General features: G+C 37.1%; 3 protein-coding genes across 3 annotated transcripts in view; 1 reads left to right on the top strand and 2 right to left on the bottom strand.

Annotated features, from left to right (window-relative positions):
* Positions 1-259: 259 nt before the first annotated feature.
* On the bottom strand, positions 260-6,453 carry mtfr2 (mitochondrial fission regulator 2). Its single transcript, XM_059357036.1, has 8 exons — positions 6,279-6,453; positions 4,088-4,270; positions 3,850-3,954; positions 3,606-3,730; positions 1,662-1,870; positions 1,258-1,561; positions 936-1,119; positions 260-859 (listed from the first exon to the last, which is right to left on the bottom strand). Exons 2-8 carry the CDS (start codon positions 4,157-4,159, stop codon positions 815-817), a joined length of 1,044 nt encoding a protein of 347 aa, XP_059213019.1. The 5' UTR covers positions 4,160-4,270; positions 6,279-6,453; the 3' UTR covers positions 260-814.
* A 70-nt stretch (positions 6,454-6,523) lies between these two features.
* Positions 6,524-16,029, top strand: armc1l (armadillo repeat containing 1, like). The gene is made up of 7 exons (XM_059357039.1): positions 6,524-6,610; positions 12,848-13,020; positions 13,898-13,989; positions 14,126-14,309; positions 14,399-14,515; positions 15,194-15,268; positions 15,410-16,029. The coding sequence occupies exons 2-7, from the start codon at positions 12,868-12,870 to the stop codon at positions 15,602-15,604; spliced, it is 816 nt and encodes a 271-aa protein (XP_059213022.1). The 5' UTR covers positions 6,524-6,610; positions 12,848-12,867; the 3' UTR covers positions 15,605-16,029.
* Positions 16,030-16,143: 114 nt separating this feature from the next.
* Positions 16,144-19,778, bottom strand: part of map7b (microtubule-associated protein 7b) — a 28,475-nt gene continuing 24,840 nt past the window's right edge. Inside the window, exons 17-19 of the mRNA XM_059357034.1 lie at positions 19,623-19,743; positions 19,315-19,511; positions 16,144-18,241 (exon numbers count right to left, since the gene is read on the bottom strand). Of these exons, the coding sequence (XP_059213017.1) occupies positions 18,231-18,241; positions 19,315-19,511; positions 19,623-19,743 (329 nt within the window). The 3' untranslated portion in view covers positions 16,144-18,230. The remainder of the gene's footprint in view (positions 18,242-19,314; positions 19,512-19,622; positions 19,744-19,778) is intronic.

Raw genomic sequence — 19,778 nt, 5'->3', positions numbered from 1 at the left:
AAACGTTAGTAACTGACTGAAACAAGCTGTTAAAACAGAATACTAAATGCCGTAGCACCTGTTTAATAATATTATAGCTATGTATTTACACAAAGCAAAAACAATGTGAAATAACATGTGCATGAGTGATGTGTTTCAGTCTCTGCTGCAATTTGAAGATAGAAGGTGACAATGTTAAAAAAGTTATAAATTTAACTGAAAATGAATTTGGAAAGGCATACATACTTTAGTATAGGAGAACATGGAAACAACAAAAAAATAGATCAGTGCAATTTAAAATTTTAATAGAATAAAACCATCTGAAACAGCAGTTGCATAGAATCGAGCTGTGAGAACCTCAATACCAGTTATTAATTTCACTTGGTTGAGGTAACATTTATAAGGCCTCACAAAGCGACATTTAGAGACATTAAACCTGGCAGCTACAAGCTACAGTGCATACCTGTTTGAACACATTTTTTTCATTTAAAAAGATATCATTCACATATGAATAATACTGAAAACATGAGACTCCACTGTACAAAAACAAATCAGCTGTACCAAAACCCTCATTTACAGCGACTGCTGTGACACAAATATACATTCAAGCCTCCCAACAAACAGTAACACAAACAAGTACTTCGTTCATTGTGAGACAAACACTCTTACAAGAACAATAAAACAGACGGATAGAATGTCAGACAGAAATAAGAATAAAAATGAAATGCAAGTCAGTAGCTGCAGCAGTAATCTTTTCTGAGGCACATCTGTGGTAGCTGTAATTGTCTGATGGGGGTGTCTGGCTTTTATCATTTTTGGGATCAGATCAACAGGATCAGAGATGGCGGCGTCCCTGACTGCGTCTAATATGGAGAGGAACCTGAAACAGAGGTGTCAGATTAGTAGAGCTGCAGACAGGTGAGCGAGTAAGAAGTGTGTGTCTATAGCAAACAAACCTTGGGTGTTTCTGGACTGCCAAATGGTGAGAGCTCTAGTGAATTCTCTTTATCAGACGAGTTGTTGTGGCGATGCTGGGCAAATTTCCTCTTTAACGCTTCAGCGATAAGAGCTGCTGGGTCATTAAGCAATGCTGCTCCGCCCTTACTGCGTCTCTTTCTGACTGGTGTCCCCCCGGGTGACCTGCAAAGAACAGAAGGTTTCTTGTTGTTTAATTTGACACAGAAAAATGTAATTAAAATAAGAAAGCAACACTAGGACATAAACCATCATAATCTAGGCTTTTAATATTAGTAAAGCTCAATCAGTTCTAATGCCTACCTCTCCACTGAACGCAATTTAACTTGATTCAAGTCCTTGAGAACATCCAGCATGGATGGGATCCCTTTCGCTTCTGAGTCCTGGGCCTTGAGCTGACCCTTGTCAAGGTTTTTCTCATTGTTCCTGCGCTGGCGGACCAGCTCCAATACAGACAAAGACCCAGTGGAGGAGTTGGGGCCCGGAGGAGGAGGTGGAGGTGGTGGTGGTGGAGGAGGAGGAGCACAACGAGGTGTGGAGGTGAGAGCTGGCGGAGGTGGAGGAGACATCAAAGGCGTGTCTGGAGTATTCTGGGACTCAGTCAGACCTAAAAAAAAAATATTAAAGGGCACAAAACATGTATCGATAAGTCACAGTGTAACATGCTGAGCAGATCCGTGAAAAGAAGAGACACAAAGAGTGTGTACCTGAGGCTGGAGAGGCAGTCACGATCATGGCTATCTGAGCTCGTAGTTTGAGCAGCTCGCTCTCCAGCGCTGTGATCTTTTTCAGAGCTTCTGGATGAGCTGTCTGCCTCACAGATGTGCCTCCTCTCTGGGCTTTTTTCTGGGCTGGTCCTGGGTATCTCACCACATCCCGGTTTACAGTACTCCGCTTTTTTGGAGGTAAATGGTTCCTATAGAGGTAATGCATTGGTTTTAATATTTAACATGTTGCCACCCAAAGCAAACCAGACCAAATATGTTTCCAAAACGCTGCCATAAACTGTCTGCAAGTACAACCCAAAAAAAGATAGGATGTTATTTAAAACGTAATTAAAGCCAAATACAATAATCTGTGAATCCATTTGGACATATATTCACTGAAGAAGCAAGTTCAGGTTGTGATGGTCCCCTGACTGATTATTGATCATATCCTATGGTCTATTGCAGCGTGTACCTGGGATGCGGAGTGCCACTGATGATTAGTTGCGAGCACCTGGGCCCGGTGCTCTTCAACTACATAACTCCGCCTCTCTGGCGCTCTCTCTCCTTTTATGCATTTGTTGTTTTGTTTGCAAACATACAACATCCTCTTTTCACATTACAGCTACAATCATGCATACACTCACCCACACTACTGAACTGACTGATACCCACACCTCATCGTATCTTTGGTTTATGTTTTGCTCGATTATTATTCTTTGTTAAATTTGCTTTTTGTCTTTGTTTTTCCCCCAATCTTTTGTCATGGCTTTAGAGCCAGGTGGTAATACATTTGTTTACAATTCATAATCTCTCCTAGCACCACACGATAATTCTACTCCTCAAAGAATTGTCACTAGCACTTATTGATGCACTAATAGCTCTTATTGCACTATACCTTGATTGTTTGTTTTTTCTGTAAGTCGCTTTGGATAAAAGCGTCTGCTAAATGACTAAATGTAAATGTAAATGTCATTATTTGTAGTCCCTAATAATGTATTTGGGTGCTGTCTTCAGACCAGCATTCACAACCAGAGCTGCATTATTTGAAAGACATAAAGGTTACTCCTGCTGCAGCTGCAGCTCTGCTGCTTTGAACAGTAATGTGGAGGTCTGGCTGCAGTAGGATAACAGCACCATCAGAGCTGGGTCTAGCTGACCCCCCTGCCTCTTAACAGATCATGAATGCATAAAGAGATTTCTTTTTTTTTTTAAATGTGCAATTTACTCATAAGTTACTTGAGTACATATAACAGAAGCCCCTTTCAGATTGCTGTTTCAAGCCATAATATTTACGCCTCTGTGACGTTTCGCCTACAATCTGAGGAGGTAGTAACAGAGGCGTTCCAGTCAATGTGAATTTTGTTGTTTTGAATGCATGCTTATTGTACACACACTGCCACTGCTCTGTTACAAGTCATTACGTCTACTCCCACTTCATTCTGCGATGCCGGATTGCAATGTGAATGGACGCCAATATTACGCCGTTGCGGAATGAGTATGAATGTCCTCAGGCAAAATGGCGGCAGAGCTCGTTATGGCACTTTAGCGGAAACATACTATGAAAAGGGCTAGAGAATGTCCCACGTGTTACCACCCATTTCTGACTGTAAACGTTTCAAGGAACATTTTGGTTTTTTTTATTTTAAGACCAAATTATTTTGCGTATAGTGAGAAAGTGCAGTAAATTCTTCTCTTTACAGATCAGAGATGAGACAAAATAACATATATTTCACGTACTGATGTAAAAAACAACTGAACAGCTCTTTGTGTAGTTAACTCGGAGTCCTACATGTCCTCTTTTGTCATATAACATCTTGTGAAATTTGAAAAGTTTGCTGATATTATGAAAAAATTATATGTCTAATAAACAGCCAGTATTGTATTGTTCTCTGTGTACTTGCAAAGTTAAACATTACCTTGACTGTGTTTGTGTTGCGTCCTTACCTGGTCTTGGCAAAGCTCTCCCCCTCATCATCAAACACCCACATGACGTCAGCGAACGAGGGGATGGCAGGAGTATCCACGGTGACGTCAACATAACCGTGCGGCTGATAGGTGATCAGAGGGATCTAAGGAGAAAACACGGACAAGGATTACAAGCTGGGAACAAGTAATCTTCAGTCTGTTCCAAAAAATAAAAAAATTAAATTAAAAACACGCAAAAAAAATATCACAAGTAGTCCAGTACCTGAAAGTGGACTCGTGGTTGAGGTGTCAGAGGGAGGTTGGTCCCAATCATCCGCACAATGCTGCGATACTGACCACACAGCTGACTGTCCCACACTGGAACCAGCTAAAAGCAAGACACGCACAATGAAAATAGTCTTTGTTGAATATTCCCATCCTCATAAACTAACACAGTCAGTTATCTTTGATGAAGAAAAAGTACTGGAACACTACTGTGATTTTCCTCAGCATGTGCTCACCATGTCTGGAGGCACTCCAAAGTACTCCAGGACGGCACACAGCACATCCAGAATATCCTCTACTAAAGACATTGGAAGGGCTTTTTCATGCACCAGCTGATGACTGCAGAGATCCTGTTTCTGCTGACTGACTTGGGAAGAGGCCAACAAAGAATGGATGGCACCAAGTCACATATTTTACACCTGAAACAAAACAAAACAAATGCTATAAAATGCAGCACTGATGTGCGATTTTCAGAGCTGTATTCTGGCTTCCTGTGTGTCAAAGAATTGCAGTATTTCTTATACTTCCTTTTATTGTTATTCACCAAATTACACAACGGTGCACTTGAGAACGAAATTTTGTTGCAGTGGCTCAAGATTAAGTGGTTGTCTGTGTGTAAATGCTAGGTGATGAATATATATGTAAAAATATTAAGTACAAAAAAATATATAGGATTTCAATAGGATAATAGAAATTGAAAGCTCATTTCCATTGACTGTCAATAAAGAACTGAAATTGTGACACCTTTAATGGGATTGGGCGGTATCAGTTTTTCATACAGTCATAACTTCACAAAATTTCACCGTGGTACATGGTATATGACGGTATTTGTATTAAAATTAATTTACTCTAAAAAGGAAAAGAGACATTTTTGTTTTAAAAGTCTTGCAAGTTGCCATGTTTTGCAGGTCAGCTGACTTCTCTCTCTGGTGGCAGCTGTCCAAAAACACAGCATTACTACCAGTTTAAAAAGACTGAAAGGCCAATGTATAAAGAAGGCATTGAATATCATACTGTTGGGATTTCTAGATTCCCTGGTATATCATAATATTGCCCAAGTCTAACCCCTATTATAGGAGCAATTCAACCAAATGTATACACTATTGATCAAGTACATTTAAATGTATTCATCTAAACAGGTCTCAACTATGAGTTGATAATGATTTTAGTTATGAGACTGTAGCATGCCCCTATACATACACGTTGACCAATAATGAAACAGCTGCAAGCATTAAAAAAAAAACATTTTTGGCTGCACTCTGAGCTGGAGGAGCTTAATTCAAAATAAACCTTTTTGGGTGTCATATTTTAAAACTTTAATGTTAATTTAACAAACCTTGTAGTACAGGGCTGGTTCTAGGCAGCATGTATGAGGGGGCAGACAGAAATGTGAAGGGGGCATCATATGTATACATCATGCTCCAGCTAGGGGTGGCTGATAAATACCAAAGTAACAAAGTACAAGAGTAACTAAATACCAAAGTAATGAAATACCAAAGTAACTAGTTGTTTTTTTGTTTTGTTTTTTACAAAATCGACATAGTATGACCTCCCATAATCTGGTGTTTTTCTGTCATTTTTTAAAAGATCATACTATAACATGTATCAACAGAGTATAATTGGTCAATTTTTTTGCATTTATTAGTCATTTTTGACAAAAATTGACATCCTATAGTATGACATTTTTTTCAAGGGTGTAATTTCTGGCCATATTATGCGGTAATATATATCAATAGACTATAATTGACCCATTTGAAGCATTTTTAGTTGTTGACTATACATTCTATGTCATACAATTTTTGGACATCCCAAAGTAACTAGATACAAAAGACTATAATTGGTCCATTTTAAGCATTTTAGTGATTTTAATATTTGACCATTTTGACAAAAAATAACATGGTATAGTATGACTTTTTTTTTTCTTCCACTTTGGACATCTCAAAATGTGGTGTTTTTCTGTCGTTTTTTTTGACAGAGTGAGTGAGAAGTTACTTTGGTGAGAAATCTTGTGGTTTTTTTCAAGGCATCTGTTTGAGGGGGCGCTGCCCCCTCTTGCCCCTGCGTATAGCCGGCCCTATTGTAGTCCATTATTGGTGTAGTCTCGCAAAGACTCCTCAGCACTAACAGACTTACATTATTGATGCAAATGTCAAAGTGTCACCTGGTGGCATCACAAACTGATGTTCAGGGAGACGGTTGTCTCTGTCTCTACCGTTGGATGCTGACTCGGCTGTGAAACCGCACTGGATCAGCACAACGGACACCTAAGTGTGGATTTTAGTTTTAACCTCAACAGAGTAACCTTTCTGCTGCAGGCAGAGCTGGTAGTCCGCACAGGTACCGCAGTGTCTCTCAAAGCTGCATGGTTCATCAAAAGTAAACCGCGATACAAAGAAACATGATAAACGGAAGCATGTATGTACTTACCTTGGAGTTTTCTTGTCAAATCGTGCTTAAGTAGCTACATTTATCCGATAGCTTCACAAATAACCATAAATATAAACTGTAACTGTCGATAAACACTAAGAAAGTGCAGCTTTCCTCCCAGCTCACGCGTCCAGGCTGCAAGTCTATGAAGTCAAATAAAGCCGCAGCAGCAACGCCTCTTTTGATTGGCTGTAAAAAGCAGAACTAGTACGAGGAGCCAATAGGAGTGGCCGACCGTGCAGCCGAGGCAACGCTGTTCGACCAATTGCGAGTCACAAATACCTAGCAGCACCAAATTTGTATTTTTGTACACGAGCTACTTCGTCGTCTAGGTAAGAAAACATCGGAAAAAACATAATTTCCCTACAATTTTTGCACTTTAAGTAATTAATGTTATTCTTTGTTGTGGCACTCACATAGCTGTATGTTTAAATGGCACAGTGAATCGAATTAAAGTGTCTTTTTCTGAAGTTTTCAATCTTCCTCGCGTTTCAAAAGTAGCTAACGTTAGCCTCTTTAGCTAGCCACAACGTTGACGTTAGCGTAACGTCTTGACAGGACGACTTTAATTTAGCCTTCATAAACTAGCTTTGTACCTTTAAAGCTGCAAGTTTAAAAACATTATACCAGTGAGCGTAACGTTACCAAAACGCATGCAGTTTTATATAGTATAGTTAACTATTGCTTTTTCAGAAACTAATTAGTTTAACGTTCACCACAACACAGATTTAACCCATCACGACTTTAAACCAGGCCAAATGCACACTTGCATAACGTTTCTACTTCCCCTTTAGGTCTGGTAAAATTAACAAAGATGATGGATGCACTCTCTGTGGTGAAGTGCAGGACTTATAACTTGCAGTAAAAATTAGGCCACACTGAGCAAAATGACTGCGGTCAAGTGAGCCGTCATTCGCTTCTCCGGAGTCAAGCCAGCCGTCCCTATATAATGTAGTGCGCCCGTATTGTGACATTTACGGTAAATTCACTGAAACTGCTCCAAGAGAGCTGACATGAAGTATAAACACTTTATTGTCATTCTTTATCACCTTTTTTCAGTATAAAACTCTTACCAGCAGAGAGGAGATGAAGTATTAACGTTACATCAACAGTTACATGTACAGTAAAATATTACATTATATTTTTAAAAAATCATAAAATTTAAACTGTCTGTTTCCAGTCACTAATTTCACTGCAGGTTCATTCTATGGCACCTAAGGTATATTATCACAAAATTACAGCACTTTTCACTGTGGAAATTCATAATAAAATGCATTTGAATATTTACTGTACATTAACAATTTTACATTAAAAATTCATAAAAATTTAACTATCTGTTTCCAGTGACTAATTTCACTGCAGGTCCATTCTACAGGACTGCAGGTATATCCTCACACATTTACAGGATTTTTCACTGTGGAAATTCATAATAAAATGCATTTGAATATTTACTGTACATTAAACAATTTACATTGCATTTTTAAAAATTCATAAAAATTAAACCTTCTGTTTCCAGTCACTACTTTCACTGCAGGTTCATTCTATGGCACCTAAGGTATATTATCACAAAATTACAGCACTTTTCACTGTGGAAATTCATAATAAAATGCATTTGAATATTTACTGTACATTAACAATTTTACATTAAAAATTCATAAAAATTTAACTATCTGTTTCCAGTGACTAATTTCACTGCAGGTCCATTCTACAGGACTGCAGGTATATCCTCACACATTTACAGGATTTTTCACTGTGGAAATTCATAATAAAATGCATTTGAATATTTACTGTACATTAAACAATTTACATTGCATTTTTAAAAATTCATAAAAATTAAACCTTCTGTTTCCAGTCACTAATTTCACTGCAGGTTCATTCTACGGCACCTAAGGTATATTATCACAAAATTACAGCACTTTTCACTGTGGAAATTCATAATAAAATGCATTTGAATATTTACTGTACATTAAACATTTTACATTGCATTTTTAAAAATTCATAAAAATTAAACCTTCTGTTTCCAGTCACTAATTTCACTGCAGGTTCATTCTACGGCACCTAAGGTATATTATCACAAAATTACAGCACTTTTCACTGTGGAAATTCATAATAAAATGCATTTGAATATTTACTGTACATTAAACATTTTACATTGCATTTTTAAAAATTCATAAAAATTAAACCTTCTGTTTCCAGTCACTAATTTCACTGCAGGTTCATTCTACGGCACCTAAGGTATATTATCACAAAATTACAGCACTTTTCACTGTGGAAATTCATAATAAAATGCATTTGAATATTTACTGTACATTAAACATTTTACATTGCATTTTTAAAAATTCATAAAAATTAAACCTTCTGTTTCCAGTCACTAATTTCACTGCAGGTTCATTCTACGGCACCTAAGGTATATTATCACAAAATTACAGCACTTTTCACTGTGGAAATTCATAATAAAATGCATTTGAATATTTACTGTACATTAAACATTTTACATTGCATTTTTAAAAATTCATAAAAATTAAACCTTCTGTTTCCAGTCACTACTTTCACTGCAGGTTCATTCTATGGCACCTAAGGTATATTATCACAAAATTACAGCAGTTTTCACTGTGGAAATTCATAATAAAATGCATTTGAATATTTACTGTACATTAAAATATTACATTGTAATTTTTAAAAATTCATAAAAATTAAACCTTCTGTTTCCAGTCACTAATTTCACTGCAGGTCCATTCTACAGGACTGCAGGTATATCCTCACACATTTACAGGATTTTTCACTGTGGAAATTCATAATAAAATGCATTTGAATATTTACTGTACATTAAACATTTTACATTGCATTTTTAAAAATTCATAAAAATTAAACCTTCTGTTTCCAGTCACTACTTTCACTGCAGGTTCATTCTATGGCACCTAAGGTATATTATCACAAAATTACAGCACTTTTCACTGTGGAAATTCATAATAAAATGCATTTGAATATTTACTGTACATTAAACATTTTACATTGCATTTTTTAAAATTCATAAAAATTAAACCTTCTGTTTCCAGTCACTAATTTCACTGCAGGTTCATTCTACAGGACTTCAGCTATATCCTCACACATTTACAGGAATTTTCACTGTGGAAATTCATAATAAAATGAATTTTAATATTTACAGTACAGTAATATATTACATTGTATTAAAAAAATAATTAAAATTAAACTGTCTGTTTCCAGTCACTAATTCCAGTGCAGGTTCATTCTACAGGACTTAAGTTATATTCTCACAAATTTACAGGAATTTTCACTGTGGAAAATATAATAAAATGCATTTTAATATTTACAGTACAATAATATATTACATTGTATTTAAAAAATAATTAAAATCAAACTGTCTGTTTCCAGTCACTAATTCCACTGCAGGTTCATTCTACAGGACTTAAGTTATATTCTCACAAATTTACAGGAATTTTCACTGTGGAAATTCATAATAAAATGCATTTGAATATTTACTGTACAGTATTATATAATAATAATATAGTAATATTGAAGTGCATTTTATTCTGAATTTCCACAGTGAAAAGTCCTGTAAATGTGTGAGGATATACCTGAAGTCCTATAGAATGAACCTGCAGTGAAATTAGTGACTGGAAACAGACAGTTTGATTTTAATTAATTTTTTTATGTAAAATTTTCAATGTACAGTAAATGTTCAAATGCATTTTATTATGAATTTACACAGTGAAAAGTCCTGTAAATGTGTGAGTATATAGCTGCAGTCCTGTAGAATGAACCTGCAGTGAAATTAGTGACTGGAAACAGATAGTATCATTTTTATGAATTTTTAATGTAATATTTTTAATGTACAGTAAATATTGAAGTGGATTTTATTATGAATTTCCACAGTGAAAAGTGCTGTAATTTTGTGATAATATACCGTAGGTGCCATAGAATGAACCTGCAGTGAAATTAGTGACTGGAAACAGAAGGTTTAATTTTTATGAATTTTTAAAAATTACAATGTAATATTTTAATGTACAGTAAATATTCAAATGCATTTTATTATGAATTTCCACAGTGAAAAGTGCTGTAATTTTGTGATAATATACCTTAGGTGCCATAGAATGAACCTGCAGTGAAAGTAGTGACTGGAAACAGATAGTTTAATTTTTATGAATTTTTAAAAATGCAATGTAAAATGTTTAATGTACAGTAAATATTCAAATGCATTTTATTATGAATTTCCACAGTGAAAAATCCTGTAAATGTGTGAGGATATACCTGCAGTCCTGTAGAATGGACCTGCAGTGAAATTAGTGACTGGAAACAGAAGGTTTAATTTTTATGAAGTTTTAAAAATTACAATGTAATATTTTAATGTACAATAAATATTCAAATGCATTTTATTATGAATTTCCACAGTGAAAAGTCCTGTAAATATGTGAGGATATGCCTGAAGTCCTGTAGAATGGACCTGCAGTGAAATTAGTGACTGGAAACAGATAGTTTAATTTTAATACATTTTTAATGTAAAATTGTTAATGTACAGTAAATATTCAAATGCATTTTATTATGAATTTCTACAGTGGAAATTCCTGTAAATGTGTGAGGATATACCTGAAGTCTTGTAGAATGAACCTGCAGTGAAATTAGTGACTGGAAACAGACAGTTTAATTTTAATTAATTTTTTAATGTAATATTGTTAATGTACAGTAAATATTGAAGTGGATTTTATTATGAATTTCCACAGTGAAAAGTGCTGTAATTTTGTGATAATATACCTTAGGTGCCATAGAATGAACCTGCAGTGAAATTAGTGACTGGAAACAGGAGGTTTAATTTTTATGAAATTTTAAAAATTACAATGTAATATTTTAATGTACAGTAATTATTCAAATGCATTTTATTATGAATTTCCACAGTGAAAAGTCCTGTAAATGTGTGAGGATATACCTGAAGTCCTGTAGAATGGACCTGCAGTGAAATTAGTCACTGGAAACAGACAGTTTAATTTTAATTATTTTTTTTATGTAAAAATTTTAATGTACAGTAAATATTGAAGTGCATTTTATTATGAATTTCTACAGTGGAAATTCCTGTAAATGTGTGATAATATACCTTAGGTGCCATAGAATGAACCTGCAGTGAAATTAGTGACTGGAAACAGATAGTTTAATTTTTATGAATTTTTAAAAATACAATGTAAAATTTTTAATGTACAGTAAGTATTCAAATGCATTTTATTATGAATTTCCACAGTGAAAAGTCCTGTTAATGTGCGAGGATATACCTGAAGTCCTGTAGAATGAATCTGCAGTGAAATTAGTGACTGGAAACAGAAGGTTTAATTTTTATGAATTTTAAAAAATGCAATGTAAAATGTTTAATGTACAGTAAATATTCAAATGCATTTTATTATGAATTTCCACAGTGAAAAATCCTGTAAATGTATGAGGATATACCTGCAGTCCTGTAGAATGGACCTGCAGTGAAAGTAGTGACTGGAAACAGATAGTTTAATTTTTATGAATTTTTAAAAATTACAATGTAAAATGTTTAATGTACAGTAAATATTCAAATGCATTTAATTATGAATTTCCACAGTGAAAAGTGCTGTAATTTTGTGATAATATACCTTAGGTGCCGTAGAATGAACCTGCAGTGAAAGTAGTGACTGGAAACAGATAGTTTAATTTTTATGAATTTTTAAAAATGCAATGTAAAATGTTTAATGTACAGTAAATATTCAAATGCATTTTATTATGAATTTCCACAGTGAAAAATCCTGTAAATGTGTGAGGATATACCTGCAGTCCTGTAGAATGGACCTGCAGTGAAATTAGTCACTGGAAACAGATAGTTAAATTTTTATGAATTTTTAATGTAAAATTGTTAATGTACAGTAAATATTCAAATGCATTTTATCATGAATTTCCACAGTGAAAAGTGCTGTAATTTTGTGATAATATACCTTAGGTGCCATAGAATGAACCTGCAGTGAAATTAGTGACTGGAAACAGACAGTTTAAATTTTATGATTTTTTAAAAATATAATGTAATATTTTACTGTACATGTAACTGTTGATGTAACGTTAATACTTCATCTCCTCTCTGCTGGTAAGAGTTTTATACTGAAAAAAGGTGATAAAGAATGACAATAAAGTGTTTATACTTCATGTCAGCTCTCTTGGAGCAGTTTCAGTGAATTTACCGTAAATGTCACAATACGGGCGCACTACATTATATAGGGACGGCTGGCTTGACTCCGGAGAAGCGAATGACGGCTCACTTGACCGCAGTGCAAAATGGCAGGAGCAAAAAACAGAAAATGCCCTTGGGGTTCAGCGGTTTGAAACATTAGTTCATATCAGTCTAGTTATATTCAACATTTGTATTACTGCATTGTCATGGCCACTGATATACAGGAGTGGCAGGAATCTGGAGTAAGAAAATGATCTATCTGATCTATGATTGATGTTTATTTACCTCCTTAAACGTTCACCACAACACAGATTTAGCCCACCATGACTTGAAACCAAGCCGAATACACACTTGCATAACGTTTCTACTCCCCCTTTAGGTCTGGTAAAGTTAACAAAGATGATGGATGCACTGTCTGTGGTGAGTCAGCTGCGGGATCTGGCCTCTGAGCCGCAGAACCGAGCGGTGATCGTCCAGGACCAAGGCTGTCTCCCCGGACTGGTTCTCTTCCTGGACCATCAGAACCCAGACGTGCTCCTTGCAACTCTTCAGGTGGGTGACAGACGCTGGACTGGTGCTGCCAGTGGTTGTAATATACTACTACTGTTAAATAATGCAACACATTAAAGGACCATACTGTGTTTATGCGGGTATTTACTATACATCGTCACACTGTTACAATAATCGCCTAAGTCATTTTTTGTCAAAATTGTTTTTTTTTTGCCTAAATCATCTCCTCATGACGCCGGCCACCTATGGTAAAATCACCTACATCCTCAGTTGATCAGATCATGTGATTTTACCCCTTTAAGATAATGGCCTATGTCAAGTGTGTGACTTAAGCGGATTTATTATGCCTAAGTCAGAATAAAATGTGACTTAGGCAATTTTTTTAACATGCCTTTGTGACTTAAGCAAGATATGGTAACACTTTATTTTGAAGGTGTCTACATAAGAGTGAAATGAGCGTGTCATAAACATGACATGGGATGTGTCATGAACATTAATGACACTTTGAAGTAACATTAATGCTCATGATACTTGTCTTGTCATGTTTCTGACAGGCTTGTGTGACTCTTATGTAGACACCTTCAAAATAAAGTGTTACCATATCTTGCTTAAGTCACAAAGGCATGTTCAAAAAGTTGCTTAAGTCATTTATTTCTCTTAAGTTACATCATTTACACAGTGTTATTACTATGCCAATAGCCATCCTTTGTTACATCCTTTTTGAGTGAAATGATCAATAAATGTCATATGTTTCACTTTTGGTGAAGTGTTTTGTGTTTTCTGCAAAACTTGAAAAAATGAGTTTGGCGATTATTTTAACAGGGTGACAACATTGTAAGGTATGGGGTATTTGGGTGTACCTGTTTGCAAAAATGAAGTATATATTTTAATTTCTCTTCTTTCTTCCTTTGTCCCTCAGACCCTGCGCTACTTGGCTGAGTTGCCCCCCAACATCCCAATCATGAAGAATGAACTGGGTATGATGGTGAGCTTGGAGATTCTAATGGGAAGGTGAGGGCTGCTGTATAAAACATAAATATAGCCTGATCATCAGACCGAATTGACATTTTATTTCTCTTCAGTCATTTCAATCGATACTCAAAGGTCTGGAACCATGCTACAGTGAATATAATATTTTTCCATACAGGGAGGGCCTGTCTGTTGATATCACTGGTCTAGCTAAGGAGGTGTTTGGCATCCTGAATGCACCTGCTAATCCTGTGACACGCACAATTGAGATGGAGAGGAAGAAGAAATCCCAGTTCTTTATCAACTCTACCAACAAGAAGGCCAAGTCTGTCACTCTGCACATCCAGGGTCTGGACAGCACTGTGAGTAGGCACACACACACACACACACACTCTATGCCAATTATTATTACTGCCAGCAAGTTAATGACTAGTCTCCTTCTCTTATCAAGGACCAGCGAGGCTTGTGTGAGGAGGCTCTTCTGAAGGTCAAAGGAGTGATCAGCTTCACCTTCCAGATGGCTTCCAAGAGATGCACTGTCCGCATCCGTTCAGACCTGTCCACTGAGGTAACGCATGAGACAAACATTAACTATTTGTGTCTTCTCAGCAAGCAACAGGCTTGTTGCACTTGAAAGTTGTGCCATTTCTCACAGACAGAAACTGTAAAAACAGGCATTATTGTCAGATTTTCAACTATCTGATGGACTGTAAACACATCGTGTGACAAACCCTTTGGTAAACAAAAGTAACCAAATCGAAGTTAAAAATGGTGGTATTTCATGAATGACTTGGCTGAGACCAACAGCTACATGAGAAAAAAATCTGTGAAATTCCTGCTGAACTGCAAGAAAAGGTTGTAAAAATGTAAATAGTTCCATGATTTGGAGCGGAGCCCCCATTTTCCCCAATATTTGTTACACTTGTGAGCACTTAAAAATGTATGTATAGATTAAGTTTTTGTAAAATTCTGAAATAAATTACACTTGTCCATGATGGTCCTGTTTCCACAGAAGTGCAGGACTTATAACTTGCAGTAAAAATGAGGCCACACTGAGCAAAATGACAGGAGCAAAACACAGAAAATGCCCTTGGGGTTCAGCAGTTTGAAACATTAGTTCATATCAGTCTAGTTATATTCAACATTTGTATAACTGCGTTGTCATGGCCACTGATATACAGGAGTGGCAGGAAGTAAGAACAAGATCTATCTGATCTCTGGTTTATTTACCTCCTTAAATTTTCAGAGCCTGGCCTCAGCCATCGCTGCCACTAAGGTGTTGTCAGCCCAGCAGGTGGTGAAGAATGAGGCAGGAGAAGAGGTGAGTGGTGGTCTTGCGGGACATATTACGACTGTTTAAGGCAGGATAGTATATGAGTATCCTGGGAGAATAAACCAAGAATTGTGGGTGTGAGTTCATACAGACATCTTAAGTTTTCTTCTCTCAAATGGTTTTCTTCAGGTTTTTATCCCTCTGAACTCATCTGGAGTGGAGGTGCCCAAAAACTCAGCCATACCAGACTACCTCCCAGAGGAAGAGGAGAGCCCAGAGAGGGAGGTCGACCGAGCGATTTCCCGCACCACAGCTAAGGAAGACTCTAGTGGAAGCTGGCTCAACGCCGCAGCCGGTTTCCTCACCAAAACATTCTACTGGTGAAACTGGCTCGGGTTGATTTCTAGAGATCCAGTAATGCAAAATGGTGCTAAAAGACTTTTCCCTACCATGGTGTTTGTTACTGGAGTGGACATTACTGGAAGTTAACACACCACAGACCAGCATCCTGGCTTTGTGTGTGCATGGTTTAAACTCTCCATCAATTCTTGTGAAAAACTACAAATGTGCAAAAGCATTTCTGATTTAGTTGAATGGAGGCAGAAACACTTGAAATATATCTTTGGTCTCTGGACTTACCTGTTCTTTTCTATCCCCTCTCTCATGTAAATATTTTCTTAAAGTCCCTGTCAAAATGTCCTTTTTCTCCCTAAATGTAAAAAGACAACTTTTCTATACAGTTAAGGAAGTATTTTGTGTATATCCTGCTGGTAGATTTGGTTAATGTAAAATAAATCTAGAAAAAGTCATGTTTTCAATGTGCCCTCAATTCTTTTGATTAATTCCCTCCTATTATTCTGTATTTTGGCTCAAAGAAGACAATCATTGTAATACTACATCTGTAATATGACATAACACATATGTAATCAATTCAAAAAGTTTTATTTACTTGCCAAACAGTACAGCTGCAACAGTTGTACAGTTATTTTAGTTTTACAGTGGTTCAGAGATCTCATCCCACTGCCCCTCCATGAAGTGAAGGGCAAGTTATTTTTCAAAACTGTGCAGTCAGTCTTAGTAAAATATATCCACTTTTAAACATAACTTACAGGATATGAATGTATAATGTAATTTACAAGCAATTTCTTTTCAAGCTCAGTCAAGTTAAGATGTTGAACAGTTCTGTACTACTGGCAGAAACCAGCACTACATAAGCAAGACATGGGTAATCCTTGTGAAATGTCCTTCCATTTTGGTGTTACGGCAAGATTTGAATAAAGAAGTGCAAAGGTTTGAAAATGCTAAGAGCTGCATTACTGCAAGTCAAGTGGAAAAGATTGAAGTGAATATCACAGACGTGTGATAACGGTTTGGGTTTATTCAGTGTTTTAATTCCCCTCTTTGTCTTTCATTAGTGAAAAGCTGCATAAAGGACCAATTTTTTAACATTATAGCTCTTGTGACATAACTGACATAACATTTCATCATGAACTTTCATAATTTTAACATAAATCAAGCATCAGAAGCCTCAGGAGAGTTATGGCATGTGTCCAGAACGTTAAAAAGCTCACACTGGGAATGCTTTTCTTCATTTCACCTCATTCTCTCTACAATGATGCGTAAGGCAAAGGAGCATCAAAATTAGCAGCATTTCTTCTTAAATCAAAATGATCAAATTGTTTCAGAATTAACATCACCTGCAAATTATTTTTAATCAATTTTGCATTTGCTCAGCCAAAAAACAAAAGTCAACCTCCAACACAAGGTGGCTAAGCTACAGCGGAGTCCTCCAGCACTGGCTGAGTTAGACAGTGTGACAGGACGCAGCACTGATGGGGTGAATAAAAAGGATCAACAAATGTAAGTAAAGGGCAGAACTTTATGGAGCCAGTAAGGGGACATGGGGGAGAAAATAATAGGTAAAAAACCCCAAAACAAACCCAAAACGTTTGCACCCAACTGAGAAAAAGTCACATTACTTATCTCTTTTTTCCACCTATCTATTTTCTCTCCTCCATGTCCCCTTTGAGCCTCCGTAGGACTTAACTTCAAAGTAGATATTTTTTTTCTCTCAATTTAAACAAAGACAATATTGAAGACGAAACAAATAATCACATTTCATCTGTACAGCAATTAAATAAATCTAAACAAACAAAAAAAAATCAGTAGTTTACACCCTAATTCTCACAGGTTGAGAACAGTATTTTCATTTTGTCGTTATTTAACTTAAACTCCATGATACTCCAACACCCTGCCTCACCCCAATAATAACCTCTATAGTCTTAAACACTGTAGACACAGCAAAATATATTACATTACATGATACTTTCCTGCAGTTTTAATACAACTTCATGCACTGGCATCATTCCTATATCCCACCTCTTTCTGTAACATTTCAATAGAAATGTTTGAACGTGAGAATTATGAGGTTCCAGTTAAAGAAAGCGAATGAAACCTTGTAATTCGGAGCCTGTTGTGCGAGTTCCAGTCATAACGTCACATTTCTGATTTTGTCAATCGGATTACAGTGTGTTCTACAGCAACAAAAAAATCTCTTCAAGTATCATGGCTGAAGACTTTACAGCTGATCTCAGTTTACATTATTATTAGTCTCTCATTCACACACACACACACACACACAACACTCATTCACTCCTCCTGTGATTTCAGGACATTTGCTTCAGAATCAGGGCTGGTTGGGGCTGCACACAGAACATTATGAGCGAGTGTCGTCGTGGTCGGAGACAGAGAGACGATCTGTCCCCCAGAGAGATTCTTGAGGAGAAAGTAACTTCTCTCTGGGGACGCTTCAGGGAGATCTTTGGAGACACCATCTTTGGGAAATGGCTGCAGGTGCTCTTCTGTCGTGGGAGGGTGAGAAAGTAAACCTCTGGAAGGGTTCGGCTGCGACTCCTTCCTTTGATTCAGTCCAACAGCTCTGTGTTACCTCTCTCTGGCCATCTCACTTCCTGTCTCTCTGGGTGTGGAATCATCGTGGTGTAACGGGGCATCAGGCAACATCTAAAAATCAAGGGCAACAAAGAAATGGTCAGCTGCTGTAAAAGCTAGGGTAAACTAAAAAACTCACCTCTGAAGTGAAGTCGTTAAATAACACCAAACTCCTTTGACAAAAACACAAATTTTACCTTCCAGACCAATGGAACTGTTGGTCTACTGCTGTTGTGATTGGTAAGCGAGTCAGTGTGTTTACATGCACGGTTTAATCGAGCTATGCTCAAAATTAGATTTTGGCGCCAAATTGGACTTCTGTCTTTGTCCCAGTTTACATGCAACTGAGAAAATCGAATAACTGACGGGAACGTGTCCTCCTCAGAACTAGGTGGCGATATGCGTTGTTTCAGCGGGTTAATACGGCCCCCTTTCTGTTGACCTATTACGCCATAATAAACAAGTGGAGAAAGGTGGGAAACCTTTTTCAAACAACAACAAAAACAAGATGGATGGTGATTTTGAGGGGCAGACAAGAACGCCGGATGCTGTTGGTGGGCGTCAACAGCAGCCTGTCTTCGGTTTGACACTTTGTGTCATCGCTAATGACCTGCTATTGCGACCGGCTTTCTTGGATGTTTTTGTTCCGGGGTCATATGCCAGCGCGGGGGGTGGAGCATGCACACATGCGTTGTCTTGTCATACATGGCGGCGAAAATCGGATTCCAATCGCATTATCTGGGTATTTTCATTGGAGTTGGAGAACTCCAACATTGGTCGGATTAACACATTTACATGCACTTCAGCTGTCCAGTTATATTGGATTAAGGCAATAATTTGTTTTTTTCAAGTGTCATGTAAACATACTGAGTGTGTTATTGTATAACTCTGGTGAGTCTGAACTAACCTCTTATAACCACAAAGTCACACAATAACATTAGAAAAATTATTGTTTTTGTCAAAGGTGTCTGGTGGCTTTAAAGAAAGCAAAAGAAAGTAAATTTAAATGTCAATTAAACCATCTGATAATGAGGGCACAGTGTGCTAAGCTTAGAGGAAGAGGAAGGGATGAATAAAGAGCTGAAAGACAGAAGACAGATAAACATCATCAGGGTTATTTTCACAGATTCGAAAAGCTTCCTGACCTGGTCCCTGCTGGGCTGATATGTCCTCTATTCCGCTTAGAGGTTTTAGGAGACCGTTCTCCCTAAAGGCTAAGACAGGAACTCTCTCCTCCTCCTCCTCCTCCTCCTGCTGCTGCTGCTGCGGCTCCTCTCCCCCAGGAGGAGCCAACCTGGAATGTGAAGGCAGTACGATCACCTCTTCAAACTCCCCGTTCTCCCTGGAAAAACAGAGGAGAAGTTTTAGGAAAAGTGTTACAATCATTTAAGTCATCTTTGTGACAGTCTAAACTTTAATATGGTGTATTGTGTTTTCTGTGTGTGTAGTGTACCTCAGGTCAGGGAGGCTCAGTGCTGTGGTGTTGGGGTTTGGGTCCGGTTGGCGACTATTGCCGTTGCTATTGTGTGTCGGTGACGCAGTCACTGTAGATGGACTGGGAGCAGCAGGGGTCACTAATGAGGAGAAAATAACATTCAGAAACAGCTTC

Source organism: Centropristis striata, chromosome 18, assembly GCF_030273125.1.
Source record: "Centropristis striata isolate RG_2023a ecotype Rhode Island chromosome 18, C.striata_1.0, whole genome shotgun sequence".
Lineage (NCBI taxonomy): Eukaryota > Metazoa > Chordata > Actinopteri > Perciformes > Serranidae > Centropristis > Centropristis striata.
Note: the sequence above shows the minus strand (reverse complement) of the source record. Positions and strands in the feature narration are given on the sequence as shown.